Below are 20,449 nucleotides of genomic sequence, written 5' to 3'. Positions count from 1 at the left end.
AAATGCAAAAACTTCAAAGCAGTGGAAGACAACCATGATTCTTTTATTTTATGTACTAAGTGTACATCATCTATGCCATGCAGCCTGTATAATACATAGATGAAGTCTGGGCTACTGTAGTCCAGAAGACAGCAAAAGGAAAGGAAAGACAGAATAAGTTAGGCACAGATAACATTGACATCTTCAGTGTACATCCAGTGTCAGCCTCCATTTTGAGTCATGGGGGGACACTGATCTCCCCCCCCCCCCCCCAAGTCACAGTAACGTCAACAGCATAGGAGGATATTGTTGAGATGGTACAACTGTCCACCTTCAAACATATGTACTGTCTAGTCAAGGAAATGACAGAATTATTGACATCAGGCTATATACTGCTTTTATTACCTACGCTTGCATCTGCACCTTTTTCTGACTTGTTGGGGGAAAATCCCCCCAATTTTAGGCTGCCCCATTGGCTTAAGTTCTCCCCACATGTCTGAGCATGACCTTCAGGCCTTTAAGCCCAGACACATGGAGTTTATACTGGATCCATTGGATCCAGTTTATAATACAGCCTTGCCACCACTTGCCATTGAACCATCTTAGCATGGGGACCTGTTGATAAAATGGTCTGGCTAACTAAGATTTATTGGGTTCTTACTGACTGATCCATCAGTTTACCATACCATTGGTGACATACCCTTACTATGATGGAGATTCCAGAGCTACAAATGGATCCAGATCAGGACATAACACAGCAAGTCTAATGAAGCTGCATTCAAGGAAACTTATAGGCTGTTGCATATATGCCACCATTATGCTTTTGGCATAATCATGATGCTTTTGTTTCACCATAATATGTTTTATGCTCATCTGTAGATGGATTATGCTTGTTTGGTACTTTAAAAAATAAAATAAAAATAAAGCTTTAAAAAATCTTTTTTGATTTTATTAACGTCTCTTTAATTCCACTCTTATAAATATGAGAATATTCTTAGAAAGATGACTGATGCATAAGAATAGTGTAAGAGTACATTTCCATATTTGCTATTAATAGTAACTGTACATGAACCGTTTCCATGAAAACAGATAGGTTTCTTCAAATATGAACTTTTCCTAACAGGTTTATTACATTGATAAGCTAGTTAGTTAGCGGTCCAGTGTGTACTTTTAAACAAAATGGCACCATATCTTTTGTGAAACACTTTACAGTGAGTTGTGGATGTTGTATGACAATAAATGTTGGAGGAGATGGATCTTTTGAAACTTCAAAACATGTCTAATCAAGAGTCAACACTGCTTTCCAAACTTTATAAGAAGATTATGAGAGTAATGTAATAAGCACTCTGAGCACAAGATCGTGCTCATTTTGAAGATTTCCAGTATATGATCATTCATTGAAAGTTAACATGTAGTAAAGCGAGTGCTGAATATAAATATCTTTTTAGTATATTTTGTGTTTATGTTCTGGTTATAATCAATATAGATTTTGCCTTTAGTGTCAAGAGTTTTGACTAGCTGCAGAACCAGATTAGTAGCAAAAATATATGTATCTTTTTCATATGTGCTGAAATTCTGGCATTAATGTATAAATTAAACTTATTGCACCAAAAATATGCATTTTTGCCACTGATTATAACAATAATTATGTTCATACCTCTCCAGGGTTAGCATGTATGGTGTTGGGAACTTAAGAATGCCCTCCACCTCATACTGTGTTACTCAAGACTATAAAGTTAAATCATTGGTAGACTTCTACAGTGAGGAAGAGTTGCCATCCTTTCGGTTCCTTCCCCAATCAGCTAAAATTAAAGAGATCAATGACCAGCTTTTGGGTAGAATTGGTGACACAGAGAATTATAAGGCTTTCTTTTCAGAAAGTGAAGTACCAGCAACATTCTGATCTCACTGGTACAACACTCACTCAGATGCCTTCAGTTCTGATCTCCTGGCCCTTGACAAAATCTAGCAGCCATTCATATGGCTGCTCCATGGTTTTATAAAGTGGACAAAAATGTATTTCATGCCATGTCAGAAGTAGTCCAGAACATAGTCACTGTGTCTTCAATGTTGGCTTTGGCCTCATTGGCAGCTTTCTAACTCAATGGAGAAATCCAGCAATAACCACTTGGGAGGCGCTAGGATTGCTAGAGTCATTAACTGGGCAGCTCACCATGTCATGGCCAATGTGTTGACTGCTAGAGCCAACTTAGACCTGATATGATACGACACATGTCTGCGGTTCACATTACTCAAGCCTCATCACGTCCTGACTTTTTGTATAACCTCGTTTTGGTCACCATTGCTTGTTGGAGGAAGAACTGAAGTTCAGAGGCAGCCAGCTCAGGATTTTTCCATCCTACTCACTGCTCAACCCTTACATGCATTTCAAAACATTCAGGCCCCACCAATGCAGAGTGATGATCAGTGGACTAAGGCCATGTTCTTTTCAGTCAAATGTACAACGCAGATCCCAACCCAGTGCCAGGAGACAATAGTCTAACCAAGCAAGGAGTGAACCATACAGAGGCAGTAAGAAACCAAGTTCTTCACATTCAAGCCTCCTAACTCTAAACACTGACCTACACTCCCCACTGCCTGCAGACAGCCTACCTGTGGTTAGCTGACTCCAGTAGTTTCAGACTCACTGGATTGCCCTGTTCCCTCGGAATGCTTGGGTCATCCAGATCATTTCGGAGAGGCTCCAGATTTCATTTATCCAACCCCCTCCCTTTTCCTCCATTCCCTCTTCACTGATATTCTTTCAGATTGGGACAAGGGTGCTTTGCTGTAACAGGAGATATGGTCACTCATCAAAAAATAGGTGGTGGAGACTGTGCAGAAACCACAACAGGGGGGTTTTATTCAGGACTGTTTCTTATTCAGAAGGTGAGCAGCAAGTTGAGGCCTGTCATCGACCTGAGTCACCTCAACCAATTCATTCTGCAAATTCAAGATGGAAACAGCTAGATCAGTTCATCTCTCCATTTGACGGGGCAATTATGCTATCAGTTTCAAGCTGACATGCATATTTTCACATACCTATCCACCCTGCGTCATAGAAATTTCTCTCCTTTGCTTACCATGACACGGTTTATCAGTCCAAAGTCCTACTTTTTGGCCTCAACATCAGCCCTTGGATTTTTACCAAAATTATAGAGGCATTGTCACCCTGTCCTGATTGACTTCATCTACTACAACAGCAGCTTACCTCCAGAAATGTATGTTTTGTTCTACTCCAGTGCAGAAAAGATCTATTCTCACTTTTAGATCATCTAGGCTTTCTAGTTAACAGGGAAAATTCCAGCCTCTGTCCACTCCAGTATTTTGTCCATCTGGGTGTGGAGTTTAGCACCAACCTCAATCTGGTACATCTCCCTCATGTTCAGGATCATCAAACTCACTGAGCCTATTTCCAACAGGACATGGATTTCAGCAAGAGTTCTTTCAGTTCGAATTATTCAGTGCAGGAGCAGATTTTATCCTGTTCAGCTGTTCTTTTTTTTGTGCCCCTTACATATGATGTTGCTAGCACAATGGCATCCATTTTCAGGTCCCCACAATGAAACAGTTTTTATCATGCATGAGATACAATCATTTGTGCATCAGTGGTGCAACCAAGATTGGCTGACCATGGGTTCTCCACTAGAGAATCCTCATCGGAATAATGGTATGTATTGACATTGGTACTTTTGGTTGGGGTGCCCACCTGTTGCCAGACTTCACTGCCGTCAGCAGCATATGGGAGTCAAGGGAGTGGCCTTTCCACATCAGCCTTTTAGAAATGAAGGCTGTCATCACTTCTGGAAGGATTGACTCTCAAGCAGAATGGGTGTTATTATGTGTGAAATCTCAGTGGTGACCTACCTTCTCAAACAGGGGCACCAAATCATCTGACCAGTGTGTTCTGATTTGGCAGTTTCTGCATTGATGTGACAATCAACATTCTAATCAGACTCAGGCAGACTCATTGTATCGGCCGACACTCTATCCAGGAAAAGTCAAGTCCTTCACACGGAATGGTCCCTCCATCCATCGGTTTTTGTTCGGAATTGCACACTTTGCTGGCATCTGATGGTTGATATTTATGTGACATTGTAGAATCACAAGTTGCCCACCTTTGTCTCTTCAGTTCCAGACCTAGAAGCTTTGGCCATCAACATTCTGTCAATCATTTGGGAGGGGTTGTGAACATTTACCTACTCTCCCATGGTCTTGGTACAGAAATACTCCAGAAGTTACATAGTCAGAAATAAGATGATTCTGATATTCCCTCTCAGTGAGACAAGTCTTGGGTTACCGATCTACTCAGTCTAGCAATAGATTGGCCCAAGAAGATTCCAGCCAACCTGCATCTTCTCAAGCAACGACGGTCACTGGTGTTCCTTCCCTGCCCAAACCATCTTCTTCACACTTGGCTCTTGTCAGGACAACCTTGTGAGACAAACAATTTAAACCTTAGATTGTGGAGACAATCTTGACAGCAAGAAGTGCATGTTTTCAGAGACTGGTGCCATATCAGTAACATTGTCCCTCTGAGTGCCTCAACTGCCCAACTTTTTTCTCTGGCTGTTTGAGGAGAAACAGTTGGCCCCAGTCACTATCCAAGGTTAACACTCCACGATATCAGACATATTCCAGCATCATGCTAGTCATGATAATGTGCACGATAAAGATCCATTGGATCTTTAGCCAATTTTGATCTCCATTGAAGCATGTTACCTGATAGTTTTATCTTCAGCATACAGCGTGGGTGAGGTAGATGCCCTATCCATCAATCCGAACTATCTTCAGTTCAGAAGGGATTGTTCTGTGATTCTCTTGACACAACCAGGCTTTTTAGACAAATATAGGTTACCATCTGTTAGCAATCAAGGAGTTGTCTTTTGCTCGCTGTCTTCCATCAATAGGTTGAGAACAGTGAACAGTGGCCATGCAAGATCCTGTTTGCACACTCAAGCACCACTTGAAATGCAGAGACAAGTCATGGAATACACAAGCACCCTCTTCTGATAAAAGCCATGAAGCAGGATAACACCCCTTAAGCCCATGCTTTGGGACTGAAAGGGATAAATGCTGGCATACTCAGAGGTTTCACAAGATCAGAATTGCTTTTCATGCCTTACGAGCTCTGCGAGCCTTGCATTTGAATATAAAGTTTATTAAGAGATATAGCAGAAGCTGTTGGCTGGCATGCCAAGTCAAGCTTTTCAAGTTTTTATCTCAGAGATTTAGCTTCACAGAGGCAAACCTTGAATCTGGTAGGTCCAGTGGCGGCAGTCCAGATGACCACCAGACTGAATTAAAACACAGCTTATCAGCTTCACTAGAGTCAAAAGTGAAATTTTGTAGGTAAAGAGATTTCACCCTAGGCTGTGTTGCTTATGTCATTAGGAGAATGGGTTAATGTTCACATATGGAATCCAGGCAAGGTAGATGTTATATGCAGAGCATTAACTCCTATTACATATTCTCTTGACATTAATTTGATTGGGGAATGTATCTAAAGGAGAAAGCAAATTTTAAAGTAAATTGTGTTTCTCCAAGAATCCTTACTCAATCGCAATACTTAAAACCCGTCCACCCCACCCAACCATTCAGGCATCCTCATTAGTATATCGTTTAAATTAAAAACTAGTGACACCTGGTGGTGGCAAGGGGAGGTAATGGACAACAGTTGTTGCCTTTTGTCTATATGTAATAGACAGGAAAAGATGATTTTCATCTTTTAGTAGGGCTGGATATGGAAGGTAGTAGGCTTATTTCCCAAACATTAATGTGATGGGTAAGTATTCTTGGAGTAACACAATTTACTTAAAAATTTGATTTTATGGCTATAATTTGATGGTCAATCTCTGAATAGGTTGTTGGAATTTATAAGCTATGCATTTCAGAACATTGTTAAAGGTGATAATGATGGATAATCAAGCATCACAGTTAAGACAGAAAAATTCTTTTTAATGTTAAACTGTCCAAGTCTCATTATGTCAAAAGCATCACAGTTAAGATAGAAAAATTCTTTTTAATGTTAAACTGTCCAAGTCTCATTATGTCAAATCTAAACAGCTAATATGGTACATGGCTTTATATATTTAGTCATAATGTAACAGGTAGCAAGGCATAGTTAACATTGTTTTCTGGTGATGATAAGGTCACTGTCGACATTATGGTGCCATGTGCCAAGTTTTTGCTAGTAACAGACCCATTGTAGCATCATTTGCAGGTGAGACATTGTTCTACAGAACTCTTGTGATAGGTGTGACTTTATTTTTGATCCAAATCATTTGACATATATTGACCAGTAATGCTTGCAAATAATAAATCTTAGATTTTCATGACACTGCTTGTCAAGTTAATGTCAAAGATTAAATATTCATAGTATTTAGTATTCGTTATAATCTATCAAGTATATTTGTTGCATATAATCCATCAAGTATATTTGTCACATGAACTTTATGCCGCTTGTAGTGGAGTCATATCAATTTTGTCATGTCTTTTCATCACTTGAGAGAAGCTCATTAGCACAGATATGCAAAAACTAATAGATGTAGACTTATGAAATTTGTTAGACTTATGTCTGATTTGTTGATGACCTGAATATATTTTCATATGACTAAAACAAATTTTACCATCTTTTCCCATTTTTTTAATTAACTTAATGGACTTTGCTGGTGAAAACCTTGTTTGCATGATTACACAAAACACTGGAGTAATGCGATATGGTAATTATGTTTATATACACTTTTTATTTTATATTTTCATATCAACAGAGTATTACCTTTTAAAAAGATAGTTGTACTTCTAGGAATTTTGTATTTTTAGCTTCCATGGGTGCATTCATATTTTGCGAATACAGATCGGGTTTGGGTTTAATGTGGTGTGCACTAATTATCTAACTTTGTACATCTTTCAGATATACATGTAGCCGAATGTTCCACGGATACAACTCAGACTGATCAAGTCATATCCAATGATATTGATCCTGAATCACATTCGTAAGTCCAGGCTGAATTGACCTGTGTATTACATGCATCCAACTCAGACCACCAGATAGTCAGTGTATTTACATATTTTATGCAATGACATTGGACAAAAATGGATAAAGAATAATTTAATGTGTTCGAGATAAGCAGAATATATTAATTTTACGCTATTAGTCCATTGCCTTCTGCATACCTTGCACTTGTCATGAACACAGAATTTGATTAGGTAGATCCACTACATTCCATTTAAGTGAGGTCCATGCACATTTGCATTGATAATAGATCTACTTGATAATAACTCGAACACTATAAAAATTAACAATTTAAAATAAATTGAGTGTACCTCATAAAGCCTTTGTCAGCAATCTATTTCTTGCATCATCAGATTTAGCTTGAACATCCTGGTAACTAAAACTAAGTGTGTCAAACAGTCAGCATTATTGTACATAATATCCCATTGGTACTTCAAAAAAACCATGGAGTAAAAATACCCAGTTCATTAAGATCTTATCTAGAACTCGGCCCATTTGCAGACAATATAGACCACAGATCTGCTATTGCATAATGCATTGGCAAATCAAAGTATTGTTGTCTGAAAATGATAGTTGAGTGGTGAAGCCATGACCATGATCTTCTGGAACATTATTTGACATCAGGTCTGGGTCTTTGCTTTTGACAAAAGCTATGTGCTTCAGGCTGGTAAATACGTTAATGTTAAACTTTTGCCACATGGAGTTATAAATTCTTACAGAATCAAATTGGTTTAAGCTCATTTAATGCATGTTATATAAAGCCAATAATTTTCAATGTAATAATTTTCTAATGCCTATCATCCACTTTTTTGTCTTTTAAAAAAATCTCTTTCAGTGAGTAATTTGTCAATAGTAGATTTATTTCATCATTTACTGAACATGAATTACAATGATGCATTGTGTGCCAAGTTCTGACAACATCAGAGATACAGACAATACTGGCACTTCTTAGCAGGATAAAGATATTCCTTTTGATTTGACCAAGACATGAACATCATTAAATGTCTGAAATTTCCCATTAATACTGGCCTGCTGTACTTCCAACCGCTTTCACTTTTCTGGTCAGATATATATACGTGACACAACATGAATTATATACATGTAAATTACTTAACAATTAACTAAGATTATGAACTACATATGTGGCTTAAGGTGGTGATTGCATGGATCAGTAAAATATGGGTTACTCTTGTGATTTTACCATGATGGCTATAAATGGGTTGTATCACTAATAATAAGGGTACGATAAGTGGTTCATAGAAAACTGTTTAAGGGTATGTACAACTTGCTAATGCTCTGAATAATAAGTGCATTTGTAAATCAGTTGTTTTATTATTTTTTTATAATAAAAACAGATGAAGCATTCATTTCAGCAGTGTTTATAACTGAAAAATAAATAAATGGAAAAATGTTGGCATATAAAACATTAACCTATATTGAGATATTCTCAGTTCACTCAAGTTCTTTTCTCAGTACACATGGTGGCCTAGTAATCTAAGGCATTGCCTTTACAGATCACTTGCACATCTCACCTCTGCACAAGTTTGAGTCTTAACTTCACCAGCGAGGGTATGTGAGAAAGCTTGCCAGTAGCTTCCTATATGTCAGTGGATTTTCCCATGTTCTTCCTGCACCAAATATACTGGCCACCATGAATATCCTATCATGTAAATTGGTGTTAAACCCCACAAAACCGAAACATCATTCTTGTTTTGTCCTCCGCTCCATTCAATATAAGTAAGAATATTATTTATTCGTTCTGCATCTGTCTTGGAACCATTTGCTAAGTTTACAAGTTAAAAACTCAAAAACAAGGTGAAATTAATTTGTTTTTATGACACGACGGTTTTGGTTTGCGTTTCTTCCAGCACTTGTAGTACATATAGTATCTTCATATACTCTTCTCTCAGTAGCACTTTAGCTCCTGGAAGATTAATGATGATGGTAAATGTTTCTTTTTCCATTCTTTATATATTCATAACCACTTACTCAATTCATATCATATTTGGAATATGTTGCCAACACTTACTGTTAATATAAAGGACCTATGGGAAACTTAGAACTCTTTAGAGTAGATACATGTACCATCATCGATAACCCATTTTATACCCTTTTGTTCCTCCTTTTCAAGAAAGTATCCATTTACCTGTAAGTCTGCAGGATTAGTCTTCCTTGATACATTAACACTAACTCCCTTTCTGTTAGCTCAACTCCTTTCCACAGTTTCTGTCCCTAGGTGTGGCCTTGAGATCAAAAATTATAATGGGGACACAATTTGGTTAAAGTTGGGTTAATGTTTATTTCATTTTTTATATTCCGATAACCCCTCCTACCAGTTAATGTCTTGATTGAAATATAACATCATCACATGCACTCATGTCCCTGGGTGTGATTGTTGGGCCTAGAATTATAGTGGAGATGTATTTTTGTTGAACAGTGCTCAAAGATAAATATTTAGACACAGGCCCAGTGCTGGTGACTATAAAAATTCTCAAGCCTTTACTAAAATTTCACCAGCTTTACCACAATTAAGCACCTGTGTCCAATGCGGATGGTAACACTTTATCAAGACAAATCAACTGTGCAAGAAAACAAGCGTGTGCTTATTATTCTCTATTAATCAGTCTATTTCATGGCTAAAATCATACGGAAGAGCATAGGTCAATTTACTAATCAGAATGTTCAAGTCAATATGTCGAATATGTTAAATACAAGTGGTTTCCTATTTCGACATTTCATTTGAATGTACAGGTTACCTAGGGATGGCAGTTTTTAAAAAATGTAGCAGGGTACTCTGATTACTCAAAGAGTTCATATTAAACTAATAGAATATTCTATATTGCTTGTATGGGTGACCTTACGTTGAATGTGCCTTCCCTGAGTCCCAAGCATGTTTTACTGGAACAACCCGTAACACATCACTTCACATATAGAATACATCTTGCGTCCTGTTCTCTCAATACCACTTCTGTTCCTGATTCTGACATTGGTTTAGTTGCACTGGGGTGAAGAATTATCTTCTGGACATATTTAATTTGATATTAACATTTTTTCATTATTTTGTAGCCTCTTATCCTATTCACTTCCTATTTTGGAATATAATATCACATGCTCACCTTCCATCAGTACCACTCCTGTCCCAGTGTTCTCCCACTTGGAGTTGAGAATTGTATTAGAGATTGACAAATTTTGGTAACTTTTTATATAGCTCTACAGGTTATAGACCAGGAGAGCATATGGGATGGTATTTTGTCCATCATGTGCCCATTCATTAGCACAAGTTTGTTGTCACTACTCTTCCTACACTACTTTGAGAATTACCATAAAACTTAACATACATATTCATCCCATGGTCTAGTTCCAAAATGAAAATGGTGTTGCAGAGACAGCAAATATGTCCACCAAAGTTGTCATCTTCAGATTCTTGTTATCACTACTCCTGAATTGATGGTCACATGCACATGGTGTTTTCACACAAGGACTTTATATGGTGTTAAGTTGGTCCCAAATAAAAATTGTGCTGATCTTATATCTTATATGGCCACTACAACAGCCATCATACATTTTTTAAATCCCGTCTTCTGAATTGAAAAGTCATAATGACATGAAGTTTTCACCTGAAGACTTAATATCATGTCTAGTATATATCACATAGCTCACGTACACACCTGAAGTCACTTTATGCAGCTACAGGTGTTATTTTGGAGAATTTAATTACACATACCTTGAAATGGCATTAATTCACTTTATTTTGTGCCTTGTCCATCAAACTTCCATTGAAGATTATTGTATAAATTCCTCAAAAAATGCTTAACAGCAAATTCACTGATAATGTACTTCGACAATTTTAGGCACATTCTAGCAAGTAGGTTGATCTCGTTTAAACTGGTTTAGTTGCATGCTAGATGTAAGAGGGAATGCACCTGCAGTTGGGAAAAAGTTGTTCTACAACATAGAGACTTGAAAATGTTGTCATTTATAAACAAAGCCTGGAAAAACTAAAGCAGGAAAATAAATTGGCACACAGGTCCAATAAACTGGAGACAATTTTGTTACTTCATATATATTTTCAGTATGGTATGTCATGTCTTTTATTTCAATTCATACATGATACCTAATTGTTACAGTTTTATTTTCTCTGAAATATGTGGAATTTATCTACACATTTGCAGATTTTCCTGAGCATTTTTGTCCAATACACACAAAAATTTCAGATGATCTTTGTTGAATTACATTTGAATAATGATATTGAAGTACATGTAAGTAACAGTAGTTTGCGTATAAAGTAAAATGTTTTTGGAAAAGATGGATTTGCCAAGCACTTGCATTCTTTAAAAAATTAATTTTAAGAAGCATTTTTAAAAATTTATATTGTAGATTTTTGTGGATTTTGAGCAATAATGTTTTGATTTTTCATTAATATTTTTGTAGTCTTCTTTCTGTCAAATTTGTGGACCAATAATTTTAAGGGAGTTGTATGTAAAACTATATAAGAAAAATTGAGAGGAGTTAATATCACATCCATATATGTTTGTACAAGGTTTTATAAATTTTATTTTCAACTCATTTCATCTTTATTAATAAAACAGGTATTTATTTTGTGTTTCTTTTATTTTTCAGGGATGTTGTTAGCACCATTACCTCAAATGGTAGTGACAAAACTCTTGTAGGTGTAAGTATAAACTTTGTTGGTTTTATATTCACTTTATACAACAGGATCTTACCATAATTTTTGTCTCACTTAGCCTAGTGATAGGTGTTGCTTTTTGGTGGTATTATTGTCAACAATGTTGGGTTTTGTGTTTTGTCAGTACTATATATCTTTATATGCAAACAACATCAACCATGATCTGCTTTCACATAATGCACCAGCTGATCAGGGTCTGTGTTGTTTGTTTTGCTAATTAGTCTTAACAAACTGATGTTGCATTATGTGATGGCAGATCTATTCTGTGCAGTTTGCAGTTAAACTTGGCTTAGACAGGAGTAGAGACAGTGCATCATATGCAAGTGACAGAACTGACGTAAGTGTTATGTGCACAGATGTCTGGATTTACATTCAATCATCATTTTTGGTGCTGATTATCATCAACAGTCATTCAGTTTTGTTTTCAAGTAATTTGTGTCAAAGTGTATGTCAGATATTTAGATATTTGTTGTGTGGGATATCTATAAAGGTACCAATGTAGGCAAGACACTGTGTTCTGAGGAATAACAAGTTCAATTAAACCTTTCAAGAAAGACCAGCTTTACTGTACACTTTATGTGAATTACAATTTTACATTATAGCGGACTCCTATTTATTTTCATGTCAATTCCATTTTGTTTCCATAGATAGCTGTGTTTTGCATCATATTTGCATTTAGCAAGGCCCTGTCATGGGCTAGAAGACAATTCAGGCTAAATAGATGCCCTTGAGTTTGTCATTTCACCTAAACATGCCCAGAAAGAGAAGTTAACTCTGCCGTGCCTTGATTTCAGTCCATTCTTACCACCCCTTTTGTTTCAGCAGTCGATATACATAAATATCCAGAGTAACACTTTGATTTTTGTTTCCCATCAAAGAAGCAGGTGGAAATTTAGAAGAGAAAGTTGTATGCTGTGTTTTCAGTTTTGGCGCTAATTTGGTGGTCATAAATGCCAGAAATTACATTGCTATCTACAGAATCCCTGCTGAAAATTCACGTGATCAATGAAAAAATGTGAAAAGTTTTCTAACTCGTTTCATTCCAAAAACTTATAAAAATGGTAGTAATAGCTGCCTCGCTTGGCTCTCAGCATTAAGAGGTTAGTTTTAGGACTGGTCAGCCTGGTGTCAGGAAAATGTGATTGGGTGGGATATCATGTTACATGTCTGTGGGGATATCATGTTACATGTCTGTGGCAATATGTCCTAGTGCTAGACATCACTATAAACTGCCACACTGGAGACATCGTTGCGATATGACTGAATTTTTTTTAGAGCTACATGAAAAATCCAAATCACACACATATACCTTTCATGAGAATCTTTGCCACATTATCTTTCATCTTTTTTCTTAATGGATGCTTGTTTATTTTAGGAAGGGCTATCTTCAAAGATCATAGCAACTTTATTTATTGTTGTTGTTGTTGTTGTGGGGTTTAACGCCATTTTTCAGCACGATAGGCTATACATGGCGGCCAGTATTAATGGTGGAGGAAGAACCGCAACTTTATTTATATATATATATATATACATATATATATATATATATATATATATATATATATATATATATATATATATATATATATATATATATATATATATATATATATATATATATATCATAGAGAAATAATTGTTGGCTTCCAACCCCATGAGTTAGATTTGAGTGCAATAATACTGTATATCATCTTTAAGCCTGTTGTTGTAGGTACAGATAAATGTTACCATCTTCTCCTCCGCCTTGACTTTAACCTTTGGCAAATGTTTAGGTCTTCTCAACTATTCACTTATTGATCTTAACATTTTGACCTGTGTGCAGATTTGTTGGCATTATATAAATACTACTACTAATAATGATATTTCATTGCAGAGTAATAATTCTGAACAAACTCTGCTGGGCAGAGTAGATTCTGTAGATAGTCAAGATGATCCCCTGGGTCACAGTTTTAAAAGAGTAAATAGTGTAAGTATATTGAACATTAACATCTTTTTATTTCAGAAAATTTGAAAATTGCTGACACCAAATTTTGACAATTTAAAACTGTGTGCAGACAACCTGAAAAAGATCTCTAGATCGTAATGGAGATAACTGATAGGCATCTATAAAAAAAACTTCATGTTCTGTTGACCTTGAGATAAAACACCACTTTTTATATAATTTATTGGATGAATCAAAAGGTCAGGAGTAAATGAACTAGTATTTGTGCCTATCAGGTCTATTTGTTGCATATTAATCTCAGTTTTGAATCAGATTGGTGTTGAAAATATCAAAATCAATTATCAGAGTATATGCATGTGTGAAAAATACTTTATGGTCCAGTTTTTATGGACTGGTATCAAATGAAATAATGACCCCATGTTCAGAAACTTTTTTGTGCCACAAAGCTAAACAAGTTCAAACCATATGATACTTTGACTAAATTTTAAGTCACTGAATTGAGCTTAAAAATAAGGTCAATCTAAGTAAGGACGTTTTTGTCTCTTTGCATGAGTCTGAGTTGATATTCAATAAGTTGTGAAGATACAGTGGTTGAAGTTTCTCCAAAAAATGTTAATTATTGATTGAACCAGATTTTGCGTACTGCTGTATCTTGAGACAAGTTCACTGATCTTCATTTTATATCAGATTTAAGGTCAAAAACCATGACTAAAGAATTTCTGCAGTTGTGAACATGTTAACTGAAACAAATAAGAAATTATTTTTGTCACCAATCTTGGTATGCTGAAGTTTCTCAAGAATATCTTGTTTAATATTCAGCAATTAAAAATAATGAAAGGAAGAAAGAAACTGGAAGCTCTTTGGTTAGTAGAGTGCCATTCCCTTTCAGTGATCCTTGCTCAGTCGTTTAATAACATTCCATGTTTCCATGACAACAGATTTCAAAAACTCAGATCAAATGAAACTACCCACTTGTCTTGACTATGCTGAGTGCACTGTTTCATCTACATCATGTTTTTATCTTTCCAGTTATCTGTTACATTAAAAAAATGGGATATTCCCTACCTACCCACTTGTCTTGACTATGCTGAGTACACTGTTTCATCTACATCATGTTTTTATCTTTCCAGTTATCTGTTACATTAAAAGAGTGGGATATTCCCTACGAGCAGTTGCAGATTGGGGATCCCATTGGAACAGGAAGGTTTGGTGCTGTGTTCCGGTAAGTCATCATTAAATCAATAAAGAATTTATCAATTGCATTGTGATAAAAATTTTGTGTTCTAATGAAAAAAGCTTAAATGTAGTGGGATTTTGTACCTTTGTCATGCCTTTGGAGATTACTTAAAACAGGATCAGTTTTTGCATGAAAACTCAAATGCTGAAAACTTAGAAGATAATCAACACCCTTGGCATAATTATTTCTTACAATATAAATTGCTTATCAAACATTCTTAAAGTAATGTTTATTTTGTATCACTTTTATCTTATTGGTACCAGCTTCTAACACTTTTGTGGTTGTTACAAAGCATCAATTTAAAGGCATGATGAGCAATAATTAATCTGTAAAAATGGGTCCATTTCCAGTCTTTTGAAATTAAATATTGACAAAAATATACTTTTTGTTTCCTGCCTTATATAAGTGCACATAATTCTGATACATTTGTATACTGCAAAGACGGAGATCTCACATCTTACTGCACAGGCAGATCTGGATCTGTGTAGTTTATTAGAAGTAATCAGTGCAATGAAACAAAGTAGACTATATTCTCCTGGTACATTATGTGACAACAAATAAAGGTCTGTGTTGTTTGTAATTGGGTCCTACTTTTAAGTGAGTATACACAGTAACCACAAAAATAAATACGCACGAAAAGAAATGCTTACCAAAAAACAAATGCTTTTTCAGTAATGTCACTATCATTATCCACTGTGCTTATTTCTGCGAAATGTAGATGTTGATGTCTAGAACCCAGTGTTGAAAGTTATATAATAGAAACCTTTAAAATGTGGGCTTATTAACTTTCCCTTGAATCTAATTAACATATCGTGGAAACCTTAAGAGGTCCTGGTATATTAATACTTTAATTTTGCTTTAGGGGTCAGTGGCATGGGGATGTTGCCATCAAAATGTTACACATGGACCCAGACACTGATAACCAGGCACAGTTATCCGCATTCAAGCTGGAGGTACAGTACCAGTTAAAACTTAAATCTAGTATACAGATTTTTTTGTAATAGGAATGTCAGACATATCCGGAAGGAAAATTTAGTAATTGCAGTGGAGCGTACATGTATGTTCAACCTTAATTGCAGATACAACTCTTGTACAGACAGTGATACCATCTCAAATGCATAAAAATTTGCTTGATAATGAGCATGTATAATTAAGATAAGGCAGACATTAATTTATATAAATGAATTTATGCAGATTGGTGGAGCTACAGATGGAAGTTTTATTAGGCAGGCTGTCATTGTAATTGCCTTGTCCCATTTGTATACTCTTCAGCACCTTTATTACCTACATGCTTTAGTATTGGATATTATGCTACACTCTTTCTGTTCATCCATATGTCCATTACTACATCTTGTTACATATGTTTAATTTGATTTATATTTGATTTAATTTAATTGGTTGTAAGTTTTAAAATCTTTTTTTGAAATTTCATTATATGTCAGAATAATGTAGTTTTGTTTACTAGGAGCTCAATACATTTCCTGAAAATAGTTTGACCATGACTGTTCATTTGTAAACACTTAAAGCTGACCTAGTTCCCGACCTTAATTCAGAAATCAGTGAGAGAAGTAAACAACTTTTTATTTTTATCTTATTCTTAGAGCAAAATGATTGGTTCTTGTCAAGGTCATAATAGGACTACGTACTTTTATACGCAAATACTTCTTGAATGTTCTTGAAAATTTACCTCTCACATGGGATTTTGTTTTGCATTTCGAGTTTCTGTGTAACCGTTATTTATAGAGATTTTTCTCAGTCTGGGTTTAAAACACTTGATGTCGGGGTGTTTGTTTGTGACCAGTTTGGGGAATTACATTTTAATGTTTATTTGAATTATTTGGATTTTAAGGGATAATTCTTTTTCCTGGGAAAATTTGAGTGCTCATACAGAATTCTTGGACAGAGACATTTCATTAATTCAAACACCTGATTATTGTTTGTGAATAACACAGAATTGTAGACATTACAACACCACAAAGGATGCAGTATACTTCATTGCCTTCCATCATGGATTCTTCGTAGGGACTCGAACTTGGATTCATTAGAACATTTCATTATTAGGACGTCTAAAATTGAATTCGTGGATTATTCTTGGATTATTTTTGGATTTGATTCTTAAAACCATAAGTTCCTAATTTTTCATTTTTACACTATTTTTCCAAGGAAATAAATTATTTGTTAATTTTTTTTTTAAAGCTTGTTGTTTTCACTCTTTCTTATGTTGCTGTTTATTTGAGCCTAAACACATAACATAAGAATCTCCTAAATTGGTGGTTGTAAATTTATGAAACTTTGCGGTTGTGTTGTGTTGGCTGTACGAGTAACCATCTGCGAGAGGAGTGTTGACCTTGGTGTCCACTCATGTTATCCATGGAAGGGAATCAGCAGTTAGATGTACACAAATTTCAGTTACAATGATGTTTAAAAATATTTTTTTGGACCAAACATTGTATCCTAGCAGGAAGACACATTATGTATTTAATGGATTTTGCATTATGACCCTGGGGCCACTGTTTGGAGGAATATATAGAATATGCGATGAAAAACTGTATATTATAATTGCTCTACTGGCATCCAAGCAGTTCTCATCAGGAATACAAAGATTGTTTCTCCTTTCAAAATAAGACTTCAGAATGCTTTCATTATTTTAAGGTGGAAAGTATTTTACCATTTTATAAAATAGACTATTACATAAATCATTCTGTTACAAATATCATGTCCTTTAGGCCATTTCTGAAATTTACCTAACTGGAGCTGGTGTCTTTGTCTATGTAAACGGTTCACATCATCCACCCTAGTGGATATTTATTCTTAGGTTCACACTTGATCTAGATAATGATGTTGAATTATATCAGCAGTTGACCAAATGTTTATAGACTTGTGGATCTCAGGAAAACATTTGATTTATGTGATCCGTTGATGGAAAAAATGTATTTGCAACACATAATCTATCACTAATTTAATTCAAATGTACATACTGTCATTGAGACATCATGACATATATACAGACCTGCCAACTCTTATGATTTTGCCATAAGTCTTATGAAAATTACCCTTAAAATACTGACTTACAGCATACTAGCAAAAACTACGGAAAAATGATCATTGCCGCAAAATCCAGATAACTGGTTCATCCGAGTTTTATTTGGATCTGGGTTTCATCTTAGAATTAGTGAAATTAGTCAGGGAACCAGACTAACTTTACAGCAGCACCCCAGACGCTTTAAACTGCACCTATTTGTTCATGCAAAGCATCTGCATGATCAAACTGTTGATAATAGAATTTTTTTAAATGGTGTCCAGAAAGAGATGCATGTTTAAGACGAAAGGGAAAATAATCTTGTAGAAAAGAGTTAATAATCAACACAGAAGAATAAAAAGGAGTATTCAGATTCTTGTGAATAAAAGCTGGAAAGGACACAATTACATTTATTGGACATCATGTGCCAATTTGAGTATGACTCGTGGCAGGAGATATAATTACAGTCGTCATGTGAAAAAGTAAAGAATTTCCAAGAATTCTGTCAAGTTGAGAGATGGCAACATGCCATTGAGCGCATAGTGTTTGGAACTAGAGTTTGTACAACTGTAATAGTGGTAAATATAGTTTACACATACTTTACAAACCTTTCAGTTCAACATAATATCTATCGTCGATGTGTCAAACTTTTAATTACGTTTTCCAGCTTTACAGTAGCAGTTATTGATATTTTGTTACACCTTACTGAAAAGTGGTCAGTCTTACGGGAAAAAAAATCAACTGCCTTACTGAGACGGACTCGTCAGGGTTGGCAGGTCTGTATATATACTCGCTCAAGAGCTGAATCCAACTGCAGACCCAGATCTGTTTTCACATAATGCACTGTCAGATCTGGGTTTGTGCATTTGTTTTAGGAGTAATCATTGAAACAAACAATGTAGACACTGATTTGCCAGCATGTTGTGTGACAAAAATGAGGAGCAATGTTGTTTGCATTTGTACTTTTGACTCATAAGCAAGAATATATGGTATGTTGTTAAGAAAATAAGTGAACAATATTATTTTCCTGTTTTAAGGACATAAGGCAAAAAACAGTGTTTCCAGTCAGCTGACCATTTCTCTTTCTCATTTTTTACCCTTGCACTTTTTCCCCTATATTATAAAGTAAATCCTGGTGGCCTAGTGGTTAAAGCATCTGCCTCGGATGCATGAGGTCGTGGATTCAATCCTCAGCCAAGTCATACCAAAGACTTACAAAAATGGTACTAACAGCTGCCTCGCTGGGCATTCAGCATTAAGAGGATATTGTTAGGACTGGTCAGCCTGATGTCAGGATAATGTGACTGGGTGGGACATCATACTACATGTCTGCGGCATGATGCCCCAGTGCTAGACATCACTATAAACTACCACATTGCAGACATTGTATTGATGTGACTGAATTTCTTTTAAAGCTATGTTAAAAATCCAAATCACATCACATCACAAAGTAAATCACACAAAAATCATATTAAATATATGTTTTTTAATAAAAAAATTTCAAAATCCACCTGCCTTCTCTAATTTTAGAATCAGTAAAATATTAAACTCACTTTTGTTGGGGGAGGGGTCTGAATGTAAGTTGTAACCTTTTCTCAGCCTTTGATTTAATATCCAATATAACAAGACATGTTCTGTAATTAAGGCTCATGTCTTTTTCAGGTTGCAATGCTGAGAAAAACCAGGCATGAAAATTTAGTTTTATTTATGGGTGCTTGTATGAAACCGCCACACTTGGCAATTGTAACTAGGTAAGTAAATTGTACATATTTTGGTGTAATATTTTTAGCTCACTTGACCATTAGGCCAAATGGGCTTATTAAAGTTGTTTATACACTGTGCATCATCCCACATCAATTCAAAGTTTTTATTTACATATTCTTAAAACTGCTTGACCAGTTTCAACATATGAAAATGATTTTATGGGAGAATTCTGTTAATAAAAATATATAAAAATTTCAAACTACATCAAATAACTACTCAACAAAATTTGATCAGATTTGATTGAAAGCATCTTGGCATAAAGGACATACAAGTTTGTACAAAGAATGCCAATCCATTGTCAAATCTGGCTACCATTACTGAAAAAAGCTAAACCTTTGAACTACTAGTAAAATTGATTAATATAAATTGAACAATGCCAGTTTGCCATACAGTATTGACACCATTACTAAATATTTAGCAACTTTTAAATAACAGCAACTCAGCAACTGCTGAGGAGAATTTAACCAAATTTAACAGCAACTGGTCTTAAGGACTTTAAAGTTTGTACAAAAGTTGCCAACTTGCCATTAAATATGGCAGCCATGGCTAAATAAGAAAAACTTTAAAATAGTTTCTTATCAGAAAACAATGGAATATAATTTTACCAAATTTGACAAATAGTATGATGAAGTGATCTGCTTGACTGAGATCATTGCATGTTAATGATGTGATCTTGCATCTGCTTGACTGAGATCATTGCATATTAATGAAGTGATCTTGTATCTGCTTGACTGAAATCACTGCATATTAATGAAGTGATATTGTGTCTGCTTGACTGAGATCATTGCATATTAGGTGGCGCTACA

At 35.4% G+C, this 20,449-nt stretch overlaps 1 protein-coding gene across 4 annotated transcripts in view; it reads left to right on the top strand.

Moving 5' to 3' along the window:
* Positions 1–20,449, top strand: part of LOC149775342 (kinase suppressor of Ras 1-like) — a 120,366-nt gene that overhangs the window by 55,904 nt on the left and 44,013 nt on the right. For all 4 annotated transcript variants that reach the window (XM_089943817.1, XM_089943816.1, XM_089943815.1 and 1 more), the window contains 6 exons: positions 6,893–6,974; positions 11,615–11,666; positions 13,555–13,647; positions 14,754–14,845; positions 15,723–15,813; positions 19,542–19,630. In XM_089943817.1, the coding sequence (XP_089799943.1) occupies positions 6,893–6,974; positions 11,615–11,666; positions 13,555–13,647; positions 14,754–14,845; positions 15,723–15,813; positions 19,542–19,630 (499 nt within the window). The remainder of the gene's footprint in view (positions 1–6,892; positions 6,975–11,614; positions 11,667–13,554; positions 13,648–14,753; positions 14,846–15,722; positions 15,814–19,541; positions 19,631–20,449) is intronic.

Source organism: Sinohyriopsis cumingii, chromosome 19, assembly GCF_028554795.1.
Source record: "Sinohyriopsis cumingii isolate HCF-2022 chromosome 19, ASM2855479v2, whole genome shotgun sequence".
In the NCBI taxonomy this organism is placed as follows: domain Eukaryota; kingdom Metazoa; phylum Mollusca; class Bivalvia; order Unionida; family Unionidae; genus Sinohyriopsis; species Sinohyriopsis cumingii.
The sequence above is the reverse complement of the archived record's forward strand: the minus strand, read 5'-3'. Positions and strand labels throughout refer to the sequence as shown.